At 39.2% G+C, this 22,246-nt stretch overlaps 1 protein-coding gene across 10 annotated transcripts in view; it reads right to left on the minus strand.

The window, feature by feature from the left end:
• Positions 1–22,246, minus strand: part of LOC117428033 (calcineurin-binding protein cabin-1-like) — a 74,645-nt gene that overhangs the window by 30,188 nt on the left and 22,211 nt on the right. For 4 of the 10 annotated variants that reach the window (XM_058994630.1, XM_058994632.1, XM_058994629.1 and 1 more), the window contains exons 28-32: positions 22,010–22,060; positions 16,260–16,325; positions 14,868–15,047; positions 14,069–14,487; positions 6,234–6,347 (exon numbers count right to left, since the gene is read on the minus strand). In XM_058994630.1, the coding sequence (XP_058850613.1) occupies positions 6,234–6,347; positions 14,069–14,487; positions 14,868–15,047; positions 16,260–16,325; positions 22,010–22,060 (830 nt within the window). The remainder of the gene's footprint in view (positions 1–6,233; positions 6,348–14,068; positions 14,488–14,867; positions 15,048–16,259; positions 16,326–22,009; positions 22,061–22,246) is intronic. The other 6 variants (XM_058994638.1, XM_058994634.1, XM_058994639.1 and 3 more) reach the window with 2 other exon arrangements.

Genomic DNA, 22,246 nt, shown 5'->3' on the forward strand with positions numbered 1-22,246 from the left:
GAAATGGCAGGTTAATCTGTTAGCGCTGTGGCAGCCCTGGGTTCGAGCACACACAATTTATTCTGCAACCCAGAAATACAACTGAACAAAGCACTTCAGTCTTAACACTGACCCAGATGTCATAAGCAATCAAGTTTCAAACCCCTCAGCTGTGATCGCTGTCCCACTGGTTGATCACACTACTCCCAGAGGATGAGCATTGCAATCTTAACAAATCGCACATTTTTAGAGTTTCAATGATAATTGCACCACAGGTACCTAGTTAAACAAGGAATAGTATAGCTAAGTATCTTTCAGGTTTGAGAACACAGCAATGCAAACAAACAAATATTATGTACACTACAGCAGTACTTCGTTAATCCTTGCATGCACACAGAGGTTTAAATAGGGGTTAAAATATCACAGAAGGAATTTGTTTAAAGAAAATACAAATAAAATAAAAAATCCAACCTATATATTTTTTTTTTTATAAAAATCAGAAAACAACAACCAAAGTACAACTCACCATTACAAAGCAAAGCAACTCCACTCAAGCCTTTATTAGACTTTCTATCAAATTAGTACGACAGTAAACTCTCATTAAATTCCCCGTCCAATCTTTGTCTCTGCCCTGGGTTTAGATTGGTGTGGGTTAAGGAGGCACAGAGGCGCGAAAGCCACAGAAAACAGCAGCAACAGCAGAGGCAGAAGCAGCAGCAAAAACAGCGTTGGCGTCTTGGCTGATAGAAACAGCATGCCACTGACAGACTGCTTTGCTTTCTCTTCTTTCCCTTTCAAACCTATCCATTGCACGCCCACGCGCTCTCGCTTCCCCCAGCTTGCTTGTTTTTTTTTTTTTTTATACCACGAACGCCGGCCCCCAGGCTTAAGGCATCCAATCGAAAAGGAGCTGAAATCCGCCCACCAGCCTACCCCCACGCAAACATACACAAACACAAGAGCAGAGCTAAACCCACCTGACTCTCCTGTAGCATGGACTGAGTGACAACTGCACAGACAGCGTGAAAGAGAAAGAGAGAGTGTGTGTGTGTGTGTGTGTGTGAGAGAGACGTGAGAGAGGAAATAATTGACTGCAACAAAAAAGAAAGAATGCAAGTATTCCTACAGAGAGAGAGAGAGAGAGAGAGAGACACCTACACCCACAATTTCTGCTAGGCTCATAGCCTTATTGAAGTCTCCACTTCCTTCCTTTTTACACTATCTTTTTTTCTGTTCTACTGAACTGCCCCAGTAACCACACACACCTTTTTATTTCCTGTTATGTTGTAGAAAAAAGAAAAATCTGCTGACACCCCCTTATTTGAGTGCATAGTCTAAATACTTCGCAATTCTGTAAACAAAGGACCAGTCTACACTCACCCACAAACTACCAACTTCAAGAGCACCTACTGTATTAACAGTACTCTGCAGAGAGACAGACAGACAGAGAAACAGAGAGAGAGAGAGACACAGACAGAGAGAAACAGAGAAACAGAGAGCGAGAGAGAGAGAGAGAGCGAGCGAGAGGGACCCAGCAAAAGGTTGATGAATTTAGTGAGTGATTTAATTGACACTGGTCATTCTACATTACATAATGACTAGTAATGACCAGAAGAATAATTCAGGGTTCTATTAAATTGATTAACTTCTCCAGTAAAGTCTGTTTTGAGATTCCAGCTTCGTTTACACAAAGCAGATAGCAGCTTAACTCTGTGACTTGGAGGATACAGTATAGTTTGGCCAACACAAAAAAGGGGAGGCTAAGGGATTTAGTTTATACTTGGCATGTAGTGGATTTGTTTAATATACCTTAAATTAATTCATCTCACAGATCTTTTGGTTCTTTGCTTGCATTTCATACGTCTGCATATTAGGATGTGGGGGCCAGTAATACTGTAATAAAGCTGATCATGTCTTAGTTTTTACAGCACGGTTAGCTCGCTTTTAAATCAAAACCAAATTGAAACAAAAACCAAAAATGGTCTGAAATCAGCTCAAAAACATTTTAAACTTATGGCAGTAACAAACAATGTAGCCTCAAATTTTACTATCGCTTAATGTACTTTCTAAGTGGCTTATAATTATTTGTTTTATGTAATCCTGTAGATTGCGATTTGGAAGATCTTTGGATCTATTCAATTGATTTTAATGGCTGTGAACTGAAATAACACCATGACTGAAATCATTAAAACAATACAGATGTAAACCAGCGCTAGCAAGAAAAAAGGATTGCATCACTAAATCGGACTTATTTCAGAAGGGCTCCGCTGTAACATCATTTCTTATTTTAAGAATCATCATTTTGTACCACAGTTTCCTCCAATGCCAGACGGAAAATGATTAAATATTGTGCAGACTTCCTTTGATCTTCACAGACAGGTCAGCTCCCTCCCATCTGGTCACGCTCAAAAGTTTTATAAATAGTTTTGTGCTGAAAAGCTTTCTCTCAAAAGAGCCTAGTGAATTTACCCTACCAAAAAAGCTTCCAAATTCTGAACTGCTGAAGTGTACTCTTTTTTTTAATTTTAATTAATTTTCTTTTTATTCACCCAGTATGGGAATCTCACAAGTGACTGATGAATGCATTCACACTCATGTGGCAAATCAAATGATGCAATCAGGAGCTGCAGCATCACCAGCACCGCGTCTGGTCCTGCCTGCTGATGCATGGCCCTTCACAGGCTAGCCTTTCAAAACCTCTCCCTGCCTTCTGTTACCTTTATAGGCTGTTCAGCATAGCTTGAACCACACATGGAAGTGCGCAGCAACCCTGGGTCTGGGGCCTGCAAACTTGGATGTGCTTACAATCTGTCATCCATTATTCTCCATATACCTGTCCACATCAGAATCAATCAACACCTACTATCTGTTACTGAGACATCGTTTCCGTGACCTCATTCCCTCATTTGTTTGAACTTGTGTTTGTTTCTATTACAAGACCCTCTTGAGAAATCTTGCTGTATGTTAGGCGTGTCAATGCTCTATGTGTGAACAGCACATGAAAAAGTGCCAGTGTGGGTGTTCATATGTATGCACACACACATATGTAACTGAGCCACAGTGTGCTTGGAACAATTAGACATTTGTTAACATCACAAGGATTTGTCATTCATTTGACCTGCGATTGTGGTAAGCTGAAAAGACATGGCAGAAGACACTTAAGAACGCACAGTTTTAAACTGACTAGGCTAAGATGACACTAATCTTATTAAGCTTCTTACATATTCAGCTGTTTGCTCTTGCAAAGTCCTGCAAGTAAGGAAGAATTCAAGATATTACTCTCGCTTCAGTGCGCAGTGACAATGAAGCGCACACCTCCAGCTAAAAAAAAGTCTTCTAGTCGCTAGTGTGATAGAAGCACACAGTGCTGATCTCTATAATACCAATTACGAATGAACATTTGTCAGGCATGCAATTGAAATAAGACGGCTGCATGATTACAGGACAGCTATATGAAATCAATTTTGCTCGACAAACCCTCCTGGTTTTGCTTTAAGCACTTGCTAGAACAGCCGGTTTAATAATGTTGTGTGGCTGCCACCACTATCGGAAATCCCTAGTTAACAGACAACATTTCTAATGACAACCACAGCACTACAGAAGTAGATTCTGTTTAATTTCTTAACTGTTTCAACTTTGGGATTGAACACATAAACATCACATACATTAGCTGTACAGCTATGGCCAAAAATTTTGCATCACCTGGAATTTTAGGAGAAGGAGAAGGAGAAGAAGAAGAAGGAGAAGGAGAAGAAGAAGAAGAAGAAGGAGAAGGAGGAGAAGAAGAAGAATCCTGGAGGACATACGTTTCAACAAAACACACAAGAATCGTTATAACATTGCGGTTTTATATTAAAATGGTACAGCAGGAAACTGTTGCCTATAGATACAGAAAGCAACCAGTATGTGGAATCACTTTTTGTAACAAATGCATGGCCATGAAAGGTTTAATACAGTTTGGTCAAGCAATTCCCAAGATACAGCCTCCTGCAAGGGCTACATTGTAATGAAATGCACGAACCAAGTTTCAAAATTGGATGAGCAGCAAGATATATCTTAAAGATGTGTACCACCTTAATACTGCACTAGGTAAAAACAAAACTAGAATAATATTTATGATTATTTATAATTTGTTAGCAGTAGTCATGATAGTTGTGGAGTAAAGAGGACACGGTGGTGAGTATGGCACTTTAAAAGCATGCGTTTTGAATGACCTATTTCAATACAAGACACAAACTATTTTATCGGTTATAATAGGATTGTATTTTTGAAAAGTCACTTAGTGCTAAAAGAGTTAATGAGCCTTATTAAAAACAAAAATTAGGAGAAAAAAAAGACCAGAAAATAAACTACATAACAGTTTGTTTGCGCTCCTTGAAAGATATTAGGCTTAAGTGTCAGAAAACATTCAAATGTCTCATTTTAAAAGTGGGTCTGCTGTCACACTCCAGTAACGCTGTGCGCTTTCCAAAGGAGGCTGCCATATTCCCAAAGTGAAACCACAGCCATGCCTTCTGTTTCTTTCATTTGCTCGTTTTCTCTCCTACTTTAATTTGTTCTTGCTCACCATTCGCCCTCTGATTTCTAACATCATATTGCTACACTGTCTTCTGATGCTCAATTGTATTTTTTATTAAACTTGTTTTTATTAAAATACACAGAATATACTGCAAACAGTATTTATTACACACAGTATTTCAGTTTGTTCTATCTGTTGTACTGTGTAGATGCCTATCATAAGCAAATAGGCAAGTCTTATTTTACACTGACTCTGTACTCTTTGCACAAGGGTTTAAAATGTTTACCATCAGCAAGTAGTCTTTTCGGTACAACATGCCGTACAGAAAGGGCTAATCATCTCTGTCAAATTGTTAAAAGAACGACAGCCTCCAGCAGACACCCAGCAGTGCCTCTTTAAACGGTTGCTAATGTGGTCTAATGCAAACCTTGATTTAGTTTTTCTGACTAATCAGAAACAGTTCCTGTTTCACGCATGAGCTGTGCTGTACAATGAGCGATCACTCTGTGAAGAACTGCTGTGCTCTCCTTTCCTGTAATCATCTCAAAAAGGGATTTCCATTAACACGCAGCATTCAAATTACCTGAGAAGGTATTGATGGCATTCACCAGTTTCTCCCCCCCCCCCCCGTTCGATTTTAGACCCATCCTTTTTTTTTTTTCTTCTTCTTGTAACCAAGTTTGAGATCAATCAAGCTTCTGATCTCTCCACAGACTAAACACCACCTCTCATTTACAAGTCAGATTCCTGCCCCGCCCACTTCAGAAGCTACGGACTGGCTAAAAGCATATATAGGTTCTGCACTAGTCAAAACACAGGAATAACTTGGGAACACAGAGTAGCCACAATCATAGCAACTGCTCTCACTTTAAAGGTTTAGCATCATCTTTACCACTGCTTTGTTTTTGTCTTTACGTGAATTTCAGTGCTAAAACGGGACAAAAGTCCTCGCTTTAGTAAGGCAAGGCTGACTACACAGTGGAACGTCGCACATCAGACCAACCGTCACATAACTGCCCTGATCAATTAACCGCCTTGCTAAATAAATAAATAAATAAATAAATAAATAAATAAATAAATAAATAAAATATTAATTAGGCTACAAGAGTAATGGTACTGGTAGCTAGTGCAGCGTCCGTGATGGAAACAGAAAGACAGCGTTATAGCAATCAGCCTTTTGGTGCGTTCCCCTTTAAGAGAGACGGGCTGTGTGTGTGTCAGTCAGCTGTGTGTAGCAGTGACGTTTCAAAGTGCAAAGTCAATATTGCAGTTGTAGTTGATGGTAAAATATACACTTGTGTACAGTATGAAAAAGTGTTAAACAAGCGCCAGAAATTAAAACAGGTCCCTACTTTGTAACTAAAAACCAGGAACTCTACTGCTAAAGATAAGCCTGCCTGACTGGGGTCATTTCTGAATAACTAACAATCAGGTTCCAGTAATGACATCTGACAGGCCTACACTTGAGACCTGCAAGCATGTGTAAACAGGGTATCCAAAAGGGAGAGGGGAGGAGGGAAGGGGGGCTTGTGTTATGAAGGAGCAAGCAGGTTAATGGTTCTTTCCACTCCAATTCCAAAAACTGACAGACTTCATAACAGAGGGGAGTACTGTGCAGTATCAAAATCGCCAGTCACTGAATCCCATCAGTGGTTTTCCATTATACAGATAATGTGGACCAGGTAAACAAAATTGTTTAGTATTATACTCATATATATGTAATAATGTCACTTACATTGAACAAATTAGTCTTATTTCTCTCACAGAAAAGTCCTTGCGCTGGCATGTGCTTCAGCTGTTGCCATGGAACACTGCTTCCTAGCAACACGTCTCGGGCCCACTGCAGGTTCTGTGGAAACACAAAATATAAATCAGGGAGCGTGTGCGGAGAGAGACCCATGGGAGTAGTGAATAGCGTTTCGCCTAGAACAAAATATGAAAAAGAAAAGACGTTGTTTAAAGCTACAGTTACATTGTGACAAACGTGTAAATTACTTGAATGATTGAGTAGCATGTAGCATAGATAATACAACAGAGCCATAATGTAAGTGAATAATGATACATTTCATTGTGTTTGGAATACATTTTGGCAAACTGTCCATTTTCCTTCCAAACTACTGCAGCAGAAACTTGAATGAAGTAGGGCTAAACACACCCTCACACACACAAACACCAAGTGATAAGAAATCTAGCATTGAGTAACTTTGTTTTGGAATCTATCTTGCATTCATTCAAATATAAATACAGAATTAAAAAAAAAACAAAAAAACATGGTCTTCTACTTCTGAATTAAAGTTGCCTCTAGAAAAATGTTAAATCGGTATGACCCTGGCTGTCCAAGGGGGCACTAAACACCATGTACTGTGTTATGCCACAAATTTATAGATTCAATCACAAAAAAAGGAAAATCAGACAGTTAGCAAGCTGCATGTAGCACAGACTGCACAGTGTGCAATTCGTTTCAGCAAGATTATTATAATCCCCTTTTGAAATGGGTATTTACTGGTAGGCTCATGTACTTATCCATGCTATCAAAGTGCAGGTACTGTAAGCCACTGGGATTTCTTGTTTGTTCTAGAATGTGCTTTCTGTTTGTAAACAAACACATAGTTTCAAAATGGAACCCAGCATCTTTGACTGTTGCATACACTGCAAGCTTCTTGTTAACCTGAGGATTTGTGATCCACGCTGTTAGCAGCGTCTACTGTGCAGAGACACTCCGTGGGAGTTAAAATTGCCTGGTTCAAAAAACACTGCAGGTGTACAACAGCCCCAACACCACAGTGATAGAAACTGAGAAGTACTGGTAAGAAAAAAAACAACATGTGCATGGGTGCAGGCTGCAACTTTTAAATGGAAACGGTACCACAATTTAAAAAAGAGACTTATCTGAGAACAATCGATTATCTAATAAGAAATATGTGCCACTTTATCTCCCGTGGTAGGAGTTCAAAAAATAGTTTAAAAGGGGTGCTTTTGTGTTTCCGTATATATGTCCACTGAGTGCATTAACTAAAAGTTACTGTTTACATCAGGGGGTTCCAACCCTGGTCCTAGAGAGCTAAATGGTTTTCTGGTTTTCCTTTAATCTGAGCTCTAAATTAATTGCGCCAATGTTTGTCTTAATTAGTCAAGATTAACAGGTGCTCCAGATCTTTAGCCATTGATGATGTAAAGGCATCTATAAAACCTGCAGGATTGAGGCTCTCCAGGACCAGGGTTGGAGAGTCCTGATTTACACTTTGTGCTTTTGTGAATTTGGCAGAATCACTATCTACAGGACCAACCAAAAACACAATCATAAAAGTAAAACAAACATTCAGAAACAGAGTAATTAAACTCAGCACTGCTAATAGTGTTCCCCACTTGGTATGCAATACAGAATGTACTAAAACAAACTGTCCCAAGTCACAATAAAGCAAATCAATAACACACTGTATTCATTTAGTGGGTGAGATCTAAAGAATTTTGTGTAAACATTAAATATAAGTAAACTGATGGTCAATTTATTTAATCCAGTTTGTAAAGACTTTAATACAGGACTAGGAGAGATAACTCCACTCACAACTGCAGACTGCTCAAGTACTGTCAAAGATAACTACTAACTAAACTAATATATATATATATATATATATATATATATATATATATATATATATATATATATATATATATATATATATATAGACATGCTCAAATTTGTTGGTACCCTTATAGCTCATTGAAATAATGCTTCATTCCTCCTGAAAAGTGATGAAATTAAAAGCTATTTTATCATATATACTTGCATGCCTGTGTCATAGAATAAAGCAAAGAAGCTGTGAAAAGAGATGAATTATTGCTTATTCTACAAAGATATTCTAAAATGGCCTGGACACATTTGTTGGTACCCCTTAGAAAAGATAATAAATAATTGGATTATAGTGATATTTCAAACTATTTAGTTTCTTTAATTAGTATCACACATGTCTCCAATCTTGTAATCAGTCATTCAGCCTATTTAAATGGAGAAAAGTAGTCACTGTGCTGTTTGGTATCATTGTGTGCGCCACACTGAACATGGACCAGAGAAATCAAAGGAGAGAGTTGTCTGAGGAGATCAGAAAGAAAATAATAGACAAGCATGGTAAAGGTAAAGGCTACACGACCATCTCCAAGCAGCTTGATGTTCCTGTGACAAAAGTTGCAAATATTATTAAGAAGTTTAAGGTCCATGGAACTGTAGCCAACCTCCCTGGGCATGGCCGCAAGAGGAAAATCGACTCCAAAGTGAACAGAAGGATAGTGCGAATGGTAGAAAAAGAACCAAGGATAACTGCCAAAGAGATACAAGCTGAACCTCCAAGGTGAAGGTACGTCAGTTTCTGATCGCATCATCCGTCGCTTTTTGAGCGAAAGTGGGCTCCATGGAAGAAGACCCAGGAGGACTCCACTTTTGAAAGAAAAACATAAAAAAGCCAGACTGGAATTTGCTAAAATGCATATTGACAAGCCACAATCCTTCTGGGAGAATGTCCTTTGGACAGATGAGTCAAAACTGGAGCTTTTTGGCAAGTCACATCAGCTCTATGTTCACAGACGAAAAAATGAAGCTTTCAAAGAAATTGGGGCTGCTTTGCTGCGCCTGGCACAGGGTGCCTTGAATCTGTGCAGGGCACAATGAAATCTCAAGACAATCAAGGCATTCTGGAGCGAAAAGTACTGCCAGTGTCAGAAAGCTCTGTCTCAGTTGCAGGTCATGGGTCCTCCAACAGGATAATGACCCAAAACACACAGCTAAAAGCACCCAAGAATGGATAAGAACAAAACATTGGACTATTCTGAAGTGGCCTTCTATGAGTCCTGATCTGAATCCTATCGAACATCTATGGAAAGAGCTGAAACTTGCAGTATGGAGAAGGCACCCATCAAACCTCAGACAGCTGGAGTAGTTTGCACAGGAAGAGTGGGCCAAACTACCTGTTAACAGGTGCAGAAGTCTCATTGAGAGCTACAGAAAACGTTTGATTGCAGTGATTGCCTCTAAAGGTTGTGCAACAAAATATTAGGTTAGCGGTCCCATCATTTTTGTCCATGCCATTTTCATTTGTTTTCTTATTTACAATATTATGTTGAATAAAAAATCAAAAGCAAAGTCTGATTTCTATTAAATATGGAATAAACAATGGTGGATGCCAATTACTTTTGTCAGTTTCAAGTTATTTCAGAGAAAATTGTGCATTCTTCGTTTTTTGTGGAGGGGTACCAACAAATTTGAGCACGTCTGTATACAATACACACACATTTCTTGTATTTATTTATTTTTCTGTATAATTAGAATATTTTATAGTTTCCCTAGGGGCAACTTTCTGTACAGTTGCTTTTCATCACAGACCACATTTCATCACAACACGCAAGCTGTATTTTAATATAGGACCATGTCTCAAGTGTGCCTTTAAGCCAACTTCCAAAACCATGTGGACCACTTTACCAGAAGGCTGGCATTACCTTGGATAGAACGGTTTACCTGCTATTGCTCTGTTATAAATAATGGAGTTCTATAAAACAGCCATGCCATACGCAGTTTGCAAAGCTGCATCGGGGCCCCTCATTGACTTCCGAGTGTTGCCTCTCTGGCAGTTTTGATGGACATGTCATCAGATTAGGTTTGTTTAAAAAGGGAATTCCAGCAACACTTAAGAGGCAGTGCCAGCGTTTCCTCACTTCATGTATTGTTGCGTGCCGATGGCCTTCTCTTTAAACACCCCTGAACAATCACACACAGGCAGACACACTTGTTTAGGCTCTGTTGCCAAGTTTAGATTTGGTTGCCATAGCCAGAACTAAGAATAACCAGATGTTTTTTTTTTTTTAATTATCCCCCATCCGGATATTTTATTTTTAAATATTAAAAGCAGAACCCACCTGGAAAAATATTATTGATCAAACAAAGCCTAGCTGCCAGCTGTGAAGAATAAACACTGCCATCCTGTTACCCCTAGCTTTGATGCGAGCTTCCTCATATTTCATTGTGTGTCTGTATTATAACCTTCAGGGTACAAGATGCGCGCCTGGAAGGAACAGATAACAAACTTGTTGTGATAACGCAGCAGGTTTCGGGATCTCAATTAAGATGACTTGGGGGCGATGGAGAGTGGACGTAGCAGCTCTGTTTGAGAGGTTAAGGAATCTACTGATTTTTCTAAATACAAAACAACCTGTTTACTTGACCAGATACACAGCAGAGTGCTTGAAGAAGGTATAAAAAACAGGTGACTGTGTGTTTTGTAAAACCTTTTTATCATCACATATTTAAGTTTTTCATTATAGGCATTTTCAAAGATGTTGCTAGTGTATTTGTTCTAATTAAATTGCTACCTAAAGCTGTCTCCTACTAAATCAACCCACAACTCTAAGAACACAACCAGCAAGTCCAGTACTGATGACAGCATCTCAAATACCTGTCTGATGGATGAAGAAGTCTTTTTTTTGACAGTCAAATTCACTGTGGAATGCCAAGTGTGAAGGTTGTGAACTCAATGGGTTCTACCTATAGCTAATCCAGTTGTACAGCAGCGGTGAAATGAAACTGCTGAATAGGAGATGCTTATTGGATCAAAATAACTTTGATACCACCAAACAAAGAAAAACACACTAAGAAGAAGAAAAGGCAGCCAGTTGCTCTGTAACAGTTGTTTCGTGCAAAGGAATCCTGCTTCAGGCTTGGCAGTAGTTGAGTGAACTGCATTCTTTCTAAATGCAACCTCAGGAGTAGAAAGGCTGTAGAACTGGTATTTTAGAAGTTCAAAAGTTTATTGCTGTTTATTGTTTTGCGAGTCGACCCCAATACACTTTGTACTGCTGCAGTGACCTAGGAAGTACAAGGGTAAACAGACTACCAGAATGTAAGGCACGCATACTGAGCTCTTCAAATATATACATTTTAAACTTAAAATTTTTTTTTTTTTAAAAATGCTAAAATGCTGTATAAAAACACGTGCTTCTTTCAAAACTGCACATTTTAGATAGAGAACGGAGATGCAGGACAGGTAAGATTTATGAAATTATTTCATAATAGCTATGAAACCCCCTTTCTGTCTTTCATGGCTTTGTACAGTAACTGTATTTTGTAGAACATGTTATCAGCTCATAATTAAAATCACACCCTGTGAGACAACTATGAATAGATTTGAGATAATCACACACACTGAGAAAAGCTGAATACTGTTTAGACCATATTGTCACTTGTGTGTACATGACACAATATGAATCACAATGCGACACACAATGACAAGGGTTACAATACATTGCTTCAGCACACAATGACAAGGGTTACAATACATTGCTTCAGCACACAATGACAAGGGTTACAATACATGGCTTCAGCACACTTTTGTTCTATGGGGTAATTGCATGCTTTACATTTCCAGTAAGAGAGACCTATTCATACGAGTGCAGCTTTGAGGTTCTTTAGCCTGACACACACACAACATTCAAACCACATAAACATGCCCCAATTGCTTCAGTTTCAAAGGATTATTTATTTGCATATGATATCAAGTTTTGCATAAATGGAAGCAAATGTATTTTATATGCATGAGGTTTAGTGTGTGTGTGTGTGTGTGTGTGTGTGTGTGTGTGTGTGTTTAGTTAACCGCAATGCTGATTAAACGGTTTAGAATACAAAATGTATTTCAAAACATGTGTTGGTTGAGTGAGGTTGTCAAATCCTATACATTCGAGCATTGTATAATAACCTTGAATGTTTTGTAAGCCTGGTTTCACTACAGCTATAAATACATGCCCTGGTATGCAACACCTGTGCTACAAGGAAAAGAAGTCCAACGCATTAAAAACACACTTTTTTTTTTGTGAACTAGCACTTTAGACATGTAATTGACAGGCAGCAAAGCCGAGATCCTTTTAATTGGAGCGAGAAGTAAAGCACAGATCAGACTGTGACAGAAGCCAGCTGTTTGCCAGTGCTTTAACTAATTACACACAAGATTCCCATGCAAATCGAATGCAGAACCAACATTCTCAGTGACATGTAAACACTGTTTATCAGCATAGACTATACAGGACCAGTTTCATTCCCTGGTTTATAACAGACGTCCCAGTTACACAAGATTACATTCTCAACTTCACACGTCTTAATAAGGACACTGCTGCACTGCTTCAGTTTAACAAGGTACACATTTGATATGTTCAGCATATTAAAATGCAGCGTGGCTTGAAACCTCTTGGTATAGTCTGTTCAACATTGAAAACCCTCCAACTAATAAATGGGACAGCAGATATATTGAGATCCCTAAAAACCGAATGGATGCTTTACCGCTCCACATATAGCGCAATCCATGTAGATTTGGATTTGATGGGGAAACAGAAATATAGGGGCTTGATGTAATAGCGTCTATTTAAACACATACCGATTTGATTGAAGCTCTCAGGTACTCTGTGTGCTAAAATGCAGCTAAAAAGACTTCTCAGTTTTTACAATTCTAAAATGTTTCTCTCCGCCGCCTTTGCAGTATAGACATGAAGACAATTTATCCATATAAATTATATATCAGCCTCAAACAATACAATACAGGACAATAACAAGCTGGGGTTTTCATTCCTGGAACACAGAGAATAGAAATGCCCCATTAAAAAAAAAAAAAAAAAGAATCTTCAGCTTTTGTAGTTTTAATGAAGCTTACATTTTAAAACATTGCATAGATTCCTATCATTCTTCATCCGTAGCACTAACCTAAAGAGGTCATGATGCCAAGTGTATGAATATGTGTTATGCCTGGCATACCTCGTGGATAACAGACGGTGAAAAATGTAATCCTATGTAATTACGAGAATCACACATTAACGTTGCCATACAATCAGAACTGGATTTAGTGATGCACGTCTGTCTGCCTTAAGGGGGTTTGTTCTCCAAAATCATCAGTATTGGAGCACAATATAACATGCAGATGCAGGGTTGGCTGTAGCAAACACAGAGAGCAGGATGACGAGGCAGATCAGACACCCACGCACTCGTCAATAACACAACCCCACCAAGCTGTGCTTCTGGCTGCTCTGTGCACGGCACTGCTTTTACAGCATCCACAGCTCTTAACACTTAAATCATGAACAGAATCTGCAAAAAGCAATACTACAAAACACACTTCAGAACATATGTCAGATTATGCATTAGCAGAAATGTATAATTTATTTTTAAACAAAGATTACCATATTGTATGGATTATTATATTATCTGTGGAATTTCTCTGGCATTCACTTTCATTGGGATTATAAAAGAAATTAAAAAAAAAAATAAATGAAATGGTACAGTTGTGATAAGCTATCATAGAGAGAGTATGGACTGCATAGCAATCTGTCGTCGAATGAGTGATCTGGTTGTCAAACTCGGAGCGGGAGAGGGTACGTCACCGACTAGCTTTTATTAGAAAAAACAGGACCTTAAAACGAAGAATGACAAAAACACTTATCACAATAGCTAGAACGCAAGGATGCATCCTTTGTACTTGGAGACAACAGACTCCCTTGCGAGTATCACAGATCTTACCTACTCTAAGCGTCTTTTTAAAAATGTACCTGGCAGGTCTTGCGGTTGGCGTAGAGGTAAGCCAGGCGGTACAGGCTCTTGTAGTGCTGTGGGAAGCGGCTGAGGCACAGGAACAGGGCTCCGGTGCACATGTCAGTGAGGAGGCGCCGCTGCTCCCCCCGCTCCTCCGGCAGGCTCTGCGGCACATCGGTCACGTCACCCGACAGGTCCAGCTTCTTCCTGGCCTCGCTGCCCGGGGTCACACCGGTCATGCTGGCCAGGGCAGGGGTCTTGGTGGGGGTGGCTGGTACAGCAGGCAGTGCCGGCTCAGCTGGGAGTTTGTGGGTCGGCATTTCTCCCAACTCTTGAGAGAGGGCATCCAACACGTCCAATATATCAACTGTGTTCTGCTGAAGGAGATCTGTAGGTCTGTCTTCACTTTTCTCTTCCAATCCCCCTTTAAAAAATACTAAAAAGCCATTAAAAATGTTACATGTTCACCTGCGTAAAAACAGATCTAACTTTAAAACCAAACGGTGACCTGAACTACCAGAACAATTTATTTACCTTACAGGCGTTGAGACGTGACAATGTTCCTGCAGGTGTTTCACATTCTCTTCTAATCTTTCACTTAATACTGTGCAATAGTTTCAATATGATATAGGTTTTATTACAGGTGTTACAACTGTCTAATTATTATCACCACAAACATATTGAACATTTTAGTTTTAGTTTCACATGACTGAAGTCACAACTTTTCATGCAGCACCAATACAATAATGTTATATTAAATGTGGGATGTGCTACACCTTGACACTGTATAGAGGATCAAAGCTCCCGGCCTCTTACCCGCTTCCTCTGCCCTGCTTTGCCCCTCCTTCGATGGGGTGGTGTTCTCAGACGAGGAGGCGCTACCCTTCCCAGAGTGCACCTTGCGGCTGCTGTCCTGGGAGCTGGTGGGGTCGGTGAAGAGGTCCTGTGTGGAGTTGGAGTCGGAGAGCATCACCACCACACTGTCCTGACTACGCTCTGACAGAGCAAACACAGAGAGACACACACGATATAGACCACTGGAGAAAACAGTACTTCAGAGCGGCAGTGCTGGGAATGGGCCTGTACCCCCCAGAACCAGCACCACTTCAGGACTATAATGAGCTGAATTAGTCACACCTAAGCTTGGGACCTGTTGGGTTATGTCTAACTCACAGTAAAGCTTGATATTCAACAGAAGAAAATTGTGGCAGAAAATTCCCATGTTAATAAAATAAGGTACAGTACAGTACACAAGGTCCTGAAAAAAAAAAAAAAGAAAAAAAAAGAGAGTGCAAACCACCACCAAGAAAACCATCTCCTCTGGAGGAATCATAAGCACCAGTCAACCAAAGTGTACCCACGATTTACCCCTTACTGTGTAATGGTAATGTCACATGACAGCAATGCATACGACTTCAGGGCAGCCTATGAATCAACCCACAATGGGTATTACAAGGCAGGCTGGCTAAAGTATGCAAACAATATATGTACACAATAAACAAAGTTCACTGCGAACCCTCTCAAAATGCTCAACGGCCCGCTGAGAATTGACTGTGCCTTCTGGTGAAGAAACAACTCTGAATATGGTATTTCAGGTGTCTGCATCTGTTACATTGCACCTGGACAGTACTACACCACACTTAAGGTGGCTGCTGAGTTGCGGGAGAACGGTTAGCTGTGAGTGAACCCTTTTATACCCCTGCATCACCCACACAAGCCCTTGAGTGATCTAGGACTGTAAACCAGAACTCCCATCCATCCATCCCAACTTTTGAGGTAGAATTCCTTTTCAGTGGCAAAATGTTCATTCAGCTCAGCAATGCAACGCCAGTTAGTCCTAGAGTACACTGTTCTGCAGACTACTGCTAAATAAAAAAAATAATAATTAAAATTCACATCAAATGGGAAATAAAATAAATAAATAAATAAATAAATAAAAAACCTTCCTAAATTATTAAAGTAAGCACTGTTCTGAATTTCCTTACAACATAATTGTTCTTGTTTTTTTGTTGTTTATTTTTTTCAACTTTTGCCAAAGCAAAAGGAATGCTGCCGCAGTGTTTAAAGAACAACTTGAATTTTCAGTTCTTACTGCAAATCCTTACTTGACTTTAAAGGATAAACACTCTCTCTCTAGTAAGAAATGTATTTATGTAAAATAACATAGACAGATAGACAAGTAAATACATAAATAAATAATACCAATACCATTCACTGATGTCTGCCATTTTGAAATGCTGGGCAGGGAGTAATCATGGTCAAACGCTGGGGCTGCTGTAAATGATACAGGGCTGGATTATGACTAAACAACTTTTTTAGTTTGTAGTTTGGGGGGGGGGGGGGGGGGGGGGAGGGTTCATCTTTGACAAATATAATTTCTTATAAAACAGGTTATAAGGTACAATTAAGGTATTTATAGCAGAACAGCTTTCTCAGAAGTCCCTTAGTATTTAGCTAAAGAGTGCTTTTGTAGACAGTTTTACTTGGTAGTAGCGGAGGAACAACATGTTTGTTGTTTAGTAAACCTTTAAGATTTGCAGTTGGAAAATAAAAGGCCAGGGCATCTTTTGACACCTACTCAATGATGTTGAAATTACAAAAATGAGAATATGCTGGAGCTTACAACTGGCACAACTGTAATAATGGTGAATGAAAAAAAAAAAAAAAAAAAAAAAAAAAAATCTGAGCTTTAGCTGTTTGTGTTTATCCATGTAATGGAATGATCGATCTGGCCAATCAATACAAAGTTACATACAAAAGAGATTACACAGATGCTGTGGCTGTCTGGTTCTGAATTTCAGTCTATATAAATCAAACTCTGTAGGGGTATGGCTCTGCATGATTCTGCCACTATAAAGAAGATGATGACGATGATGATTCTACATAGGATCAGAGGTCAAAGGCTAGATTCAGAAAGCTGAAAGGACCACATTTTGCCCACAGGACTGAGTTTGACCAGCCCTATTGGATAATTACACAATAAACACTGCCTAGATAGACTGTACTGAACATGCACCGTGATTGTCATTTTGAAAAATTAAAAACATATATGTTTTTACTCGTGATTTAAATAAACACATTAATACACAAATATTGACTGGAGGATTATAGTGTTTTAATTAAACCCCTTTTTTATTAATAAAAATGTTTCACCCAGATAAATGTGATGCTGTGGCTGGTCCACTATTGTATTTCTTGTGGCTGGCATCAGAGGGCACTTCTAACTACTCAACTGTGGGGTGACTGCTACTAACCCCTTGTGGTATTCCCTAGATGCACAAACAACATAACCATCTTTAACCTGTCACTGTTCTTTGATTCCGAAGATCAACTCTTTATCATTGGAGAAAGACAAACGACAGAACACAAGGAGGGTTGTAGGACATTGCATGTGTTCAGCAGGCATTCGCCCCATGGGTTCAGCATGCATACAAAATGAAAAAGCAGAAGTTGTGTCAGAAGCAAGCAGGCAGAGAATAAGCAGGCAGGTAGGCAGGCAGGCAGGTAGGAGTCTGGAAAGGCTCAGAGGAATATAGGCAATATGGCTGCAATACAGACAGACTGTACAGGGTAAGAACAAAACCCCAGGTAACGCTTCATTATGGATCAAGGGTAATTTTCCAATAACAGAATAGTGCCCAACAGAAGGCATACCGCTGTCCCATGGAAAACATTACAGTTGTCAGTAACCATAAAAACAATAGGTCATCATGTAGAACATCGACTAAAAATGTCTGTGCATAGTTTCGTCAAAGCTGAATAAGTCAGGTATTCGTAACAGCAGGTTTTAGTAAACTCCAGGTCCATGAAAAGACCAGACCACAAGATCAAGATTCTGATCAAACTCTCCTGCAAGTGTGGATTCTGCGAGTGCCACACTATATCCTTGTGGCCAGGTATGGTCAGCTCTTGTGGGAACAGAGAATACAATGCACTCCTTTTGAATATAATAAAAGACAGTATTTTGGTTTACCTATTAGTATACTTTAAGGATCTGCTTAGAATACCAAAACGGAGAAATCACTGGAATGACCATCATGATAAAATAAAAATTGAACACCAGTCTCTTCACAGTAACATAAATGTGCAATCTCAACAGGTCGGCAATACGAAGCAATAACTAGAAATCGAGTAAAGTCCAACAGAAGTGGAGCAGGGACTTCACTTAATTACACAATAGAGGACCAATACTGAGGCTGATAATGTAATCAAATAACGCTCTTGTATAAAATCATGTAAACTACAGCCTCTCATGTAATGTATGACCACAATGAGTTGATGGAGCACCACAACAAGTACCTTAACACATGGGTGTCAATTAGCCATACCTCAATGTGCTTTACTAAAGGGGTTAATACATCATGTGTAGGGTGGGGTCTCATATTGTATAAGGTTCTGGCAATCAAACTGTGCAGCATGATGTCTCTTATAACAAGATACACGCCAAAACTAACTTACTACCATTAAAAATTACAGACATATCGAACAGTATCTATTTAAAAAGGTTTATCAATTTATTGTCAAATGCAATCCAAAATGTCTACAGAACGCAAACAAGCATATTGCACCCAGGAACCACTATTAAACATAAAAAATGCTGCTATTTTAACAACCTTTGTGCTGTATGTTCTATGCACAGGAGCACAAGATGACTTCTGTACCCAAGACAAGATGTATTGAAATTTTGAAAAAGCCTGAACGATGTTTGGTTGATTTCCCATACGCAAATTTTAATCAACTGTAAAAGTAAAAACATTCTAATCTGACTGTTCCAGTGACTTCCGTTGAACTTCCTGATTTAAGGAGGAAAGTTCTGAGGATTAGGGTCTAGCTACATCATTGTTAGAATCAATTACAATTGTTAACCCGGTAGTGTCCACTAATATAATCCCTGCTAAGGCAATATATTATCCAGTTTTGACCACCCAAACCCGGGTGGCATTGAAAGCTGTATACTGATAACTGATATTGCTGGAAGTAAATCAATTATTTACAGGATGCATGCGGCTGCAGTCTAATGGCCTCGTTCTAATGCTGAATTAGAGTGGCCCTGTGGGTATAATTTTCAGCCCGGCGAAGGACTACCAATCTGTTTAGCCCAGAGAAAACATCAAGAGAGCAGCAGTAGCAAGCGGAGTGAGGATTTCATTATTTAGTAACTTTAAAAAAAGATGCAGTTGTACTTAACTAATCAAGCATTTTTTTTTTTTTTTTTTTTTTTACAAAGGGTACTCTATTTGGACCTGTGTCTTAAAACGAGATCTGAAAGTAGTGTAAAGTGGCATGCAGAACTACTGCACAAGTCTAATTCTTTAATAAAGAGGGAGATCTGCAGCATTGCTTTTAATATTCCAATGAAAGAATGGAACAGAACAAAAAGAAGAGGGCAAAGGGATACGAAGCAAAAAATATAAAAGAAAATGCATCAGAAAACAGAATGAGCTAAAATTTCTCATTATGCCGTCTGACTTGGATTCGAAATGAATTTGCTGATTGCTATCTTTTCATTCTTATTTATCATCATTAGATCAGATTTGACTCTTCTTTTGATAAACACGAACTGAATATTTGGTCACATAAAACCTTTAATTATATACAAGAAGCACGTTACAAATGTGTGCGACTTGCCCATCGTCTAGGATAGCCCAGGCTGTCATCTACTGCAGACTTTATTAGGACATGTTATTCTTCTGTGCAGGAGTTTATTGTACTGTATAAATTAAGGATTGGGCTTTTTCCCCCCACTCCCCTGTATCACAGATGTATAATAATCTTGTCAAAGGGAACCGACGAGCTGTCTAGCTGTCAGCCTAGCCTAATTAAATCAAGGTGAAGTGAATGATGACAGGTAGCTCACTGGCAAGTGCTGGCCAAGGGATTGCTGTAGCTGCTGAATATAAACACGTACATTCAGAGACACACAGCTGCCTACAACAAACACAGGCGGTGGACACATAAATAACCCCTCACAGTAGTGAACTCCAGCACTGGAGAGGGAGAGGGAGAGGGCAAGATCCCTTCACAGGACAGCACGCTAGGGCAGCACTGAACCTGTGAATCCAATACAGTTAGATAGACTGACTCAATGTAATGAGAGCCGTCCCCAAATAAAACATTCCTTATTACATCTTAATGTGTACAGACCCGCATTTGATTTTTAACTACAATACACTGAGAGGCATCATCAGTACCACAATATCAACCCTCCTCCAAGAGGTACAACTAATTAAAAAACATTCTGAAAGGTCGTCAGATAATCTCTATGGAAACACAGACAATAAACAGTGTACTTCAGATTAAAAATAAATCAATCAAAAATACGAGTGCAATCAGACACACACACACACTTGTATTGCACCATTCTGTTGACTCCCATCACAGTCATTTATGAATCCATGCCTCCCCAAAGGACAAAATAAAATAAAAAAGGAGGGGAAAAGACTTGAACAATTATTTGTCTAAGTAGGGATAATAGTTAGTATCTTTTTGGAGATGTTTCGTTTTTCTTTCCCCCCCCCCCCCCCCCCCCCCCCCCTATAAACACACCCACTGTTTGAAACTGCCTTTAAATTTGGCAATTCACGCCCAAGCTCAGTATTTGGATATTCTCACCCCCCGCGGAGTCCCGTCTGTTCTACCCGCTCACAGTGCATCATACATTAATCCCTCACACTCATGCTATAAATACAAGCAGAATCTCACAAAACAAAAACAACCTTCCAAATGCCTCACTATAAAATGTACAGATTTCTGTGTTTGTTTGAAATTATACAACTATCTAAATGTATTGTGTTACTGGAGAACCTATTTTATATGAAATTGATTATGCTTCCAATAGGTATATTACATACAGTTTATCAAATATAAAAGACATCACAATATATGTTAAGTCTTTCCCATTGCTATTACCTAGTGTTGATGCAAAGTCCTCGTGAGTGTCCTCAGTCAGATTCTCACCTTTAACCCTCATCAAGATGTTTATAGAAGGCTATAAACAACACTGTATCACCGTTACACTTTAGGTTTCTGTTAGATAGATCCCACATATTGTTCTCGTCACTGTTGTCTCACGATTAACTGTTTGATGCTTCTTAGGTTTTCTGTGTTGTTCAGCATCTTCCTTAATTTGAAAAGCAGAATGTTCTTTACTTCATGAGATCCTCTGCAGTACTGATTTTAAAAGGGGACCCATGCAACATCCCAGAGACTGTATCTTCTTGTGAAATCTTAAGAAGTCAATGGGAAACTGGACACAGCAAAAGTGTACATGCTACAGTAGGAAACACTAACAGGTGGATCAGAAGCGGAAGGAAAAACAAAGCTCGGAGGGATGGGAGACAAGCAAAAGAAGAAAAGCCTTAATAAATAAAGAAAGAAATTCATCCTCAACAATGCCTTGTTCGTTTGTTGTGTAACCATGAGGAGGTCTCGTTTTGTATTTGCATCTGCAGCAGTCTGAGATGAAACCGGTCTGAATTGGGACTGTGTCAGCCCCAGTGAGGACTGCAGCATGCCGTTATAAACCATTCTCTCCAACTTGCTTTTAGAAAAAAATCTAGGTAATGAGCGTCTAATGGGAGAACGCGAGGAGGGTTTTAAATCTCGGACTGCCGCAACAAACATGTTGGCAAAAGAGGGAAATGAATTTAGCAGGCAGCCCCAGTTCGATATTGGAACAAGATGAGATTGAGTCTTACAGGATGGGCTTCATGGTACAGACGGAAAACCTGCTTTCAGCTGGCAAAGGGCAGTCCTGTTTAACTGACACTAAAAAAGTGATCAATGCTTTTCTTTCATTCGCAATCCTTTGCTATAGTCATTGTTCGTAAGTCTTTCAGCAATAAACAACTTTTCAAGAAGACAAACCCACTATAGCTAACAAAAATAAAGTTTTAGTCACTTAAATGGAAATCAGTGAAAATGATTTAGTGCCATACCCAAAACTGGTACCGGTTTACCTTGTTTGCTGTGTTGAATGGAGTTATTTTTCTCCAGACCTCTTTGCAAGTCTGCAGTGTTGAAAGAGTAAAAACAAAACAAACTTTGCTGGATGTCAATATCCTACTGCAAAAGCCATAGATGCTAAATAAAAAAAAAGTATTTAGTTACAGATGGTAAATTTCCTGACAGCCAGCCTAGTGAACACGCCATCAAGTCTAAGTTAAAACAAGGGTAATCTCAATTTGAACGAGAGG

This window comes from Acipenser ruthenus, chromosome 21, assembly GCF_902713425.1.
Source record: "Acipenser ruthenus chromosome 21, fAciRut3.2 maternal haplotype, whole genome shotgun sequence".
Classification (NCBI taxonomy): domain Eukaryota; kingdom Metazoa; phylum Chordata; class Actinopteri; order Acipenseriformes; family Acipenseridae; genus Acipenser; species Acipenser ruthenus.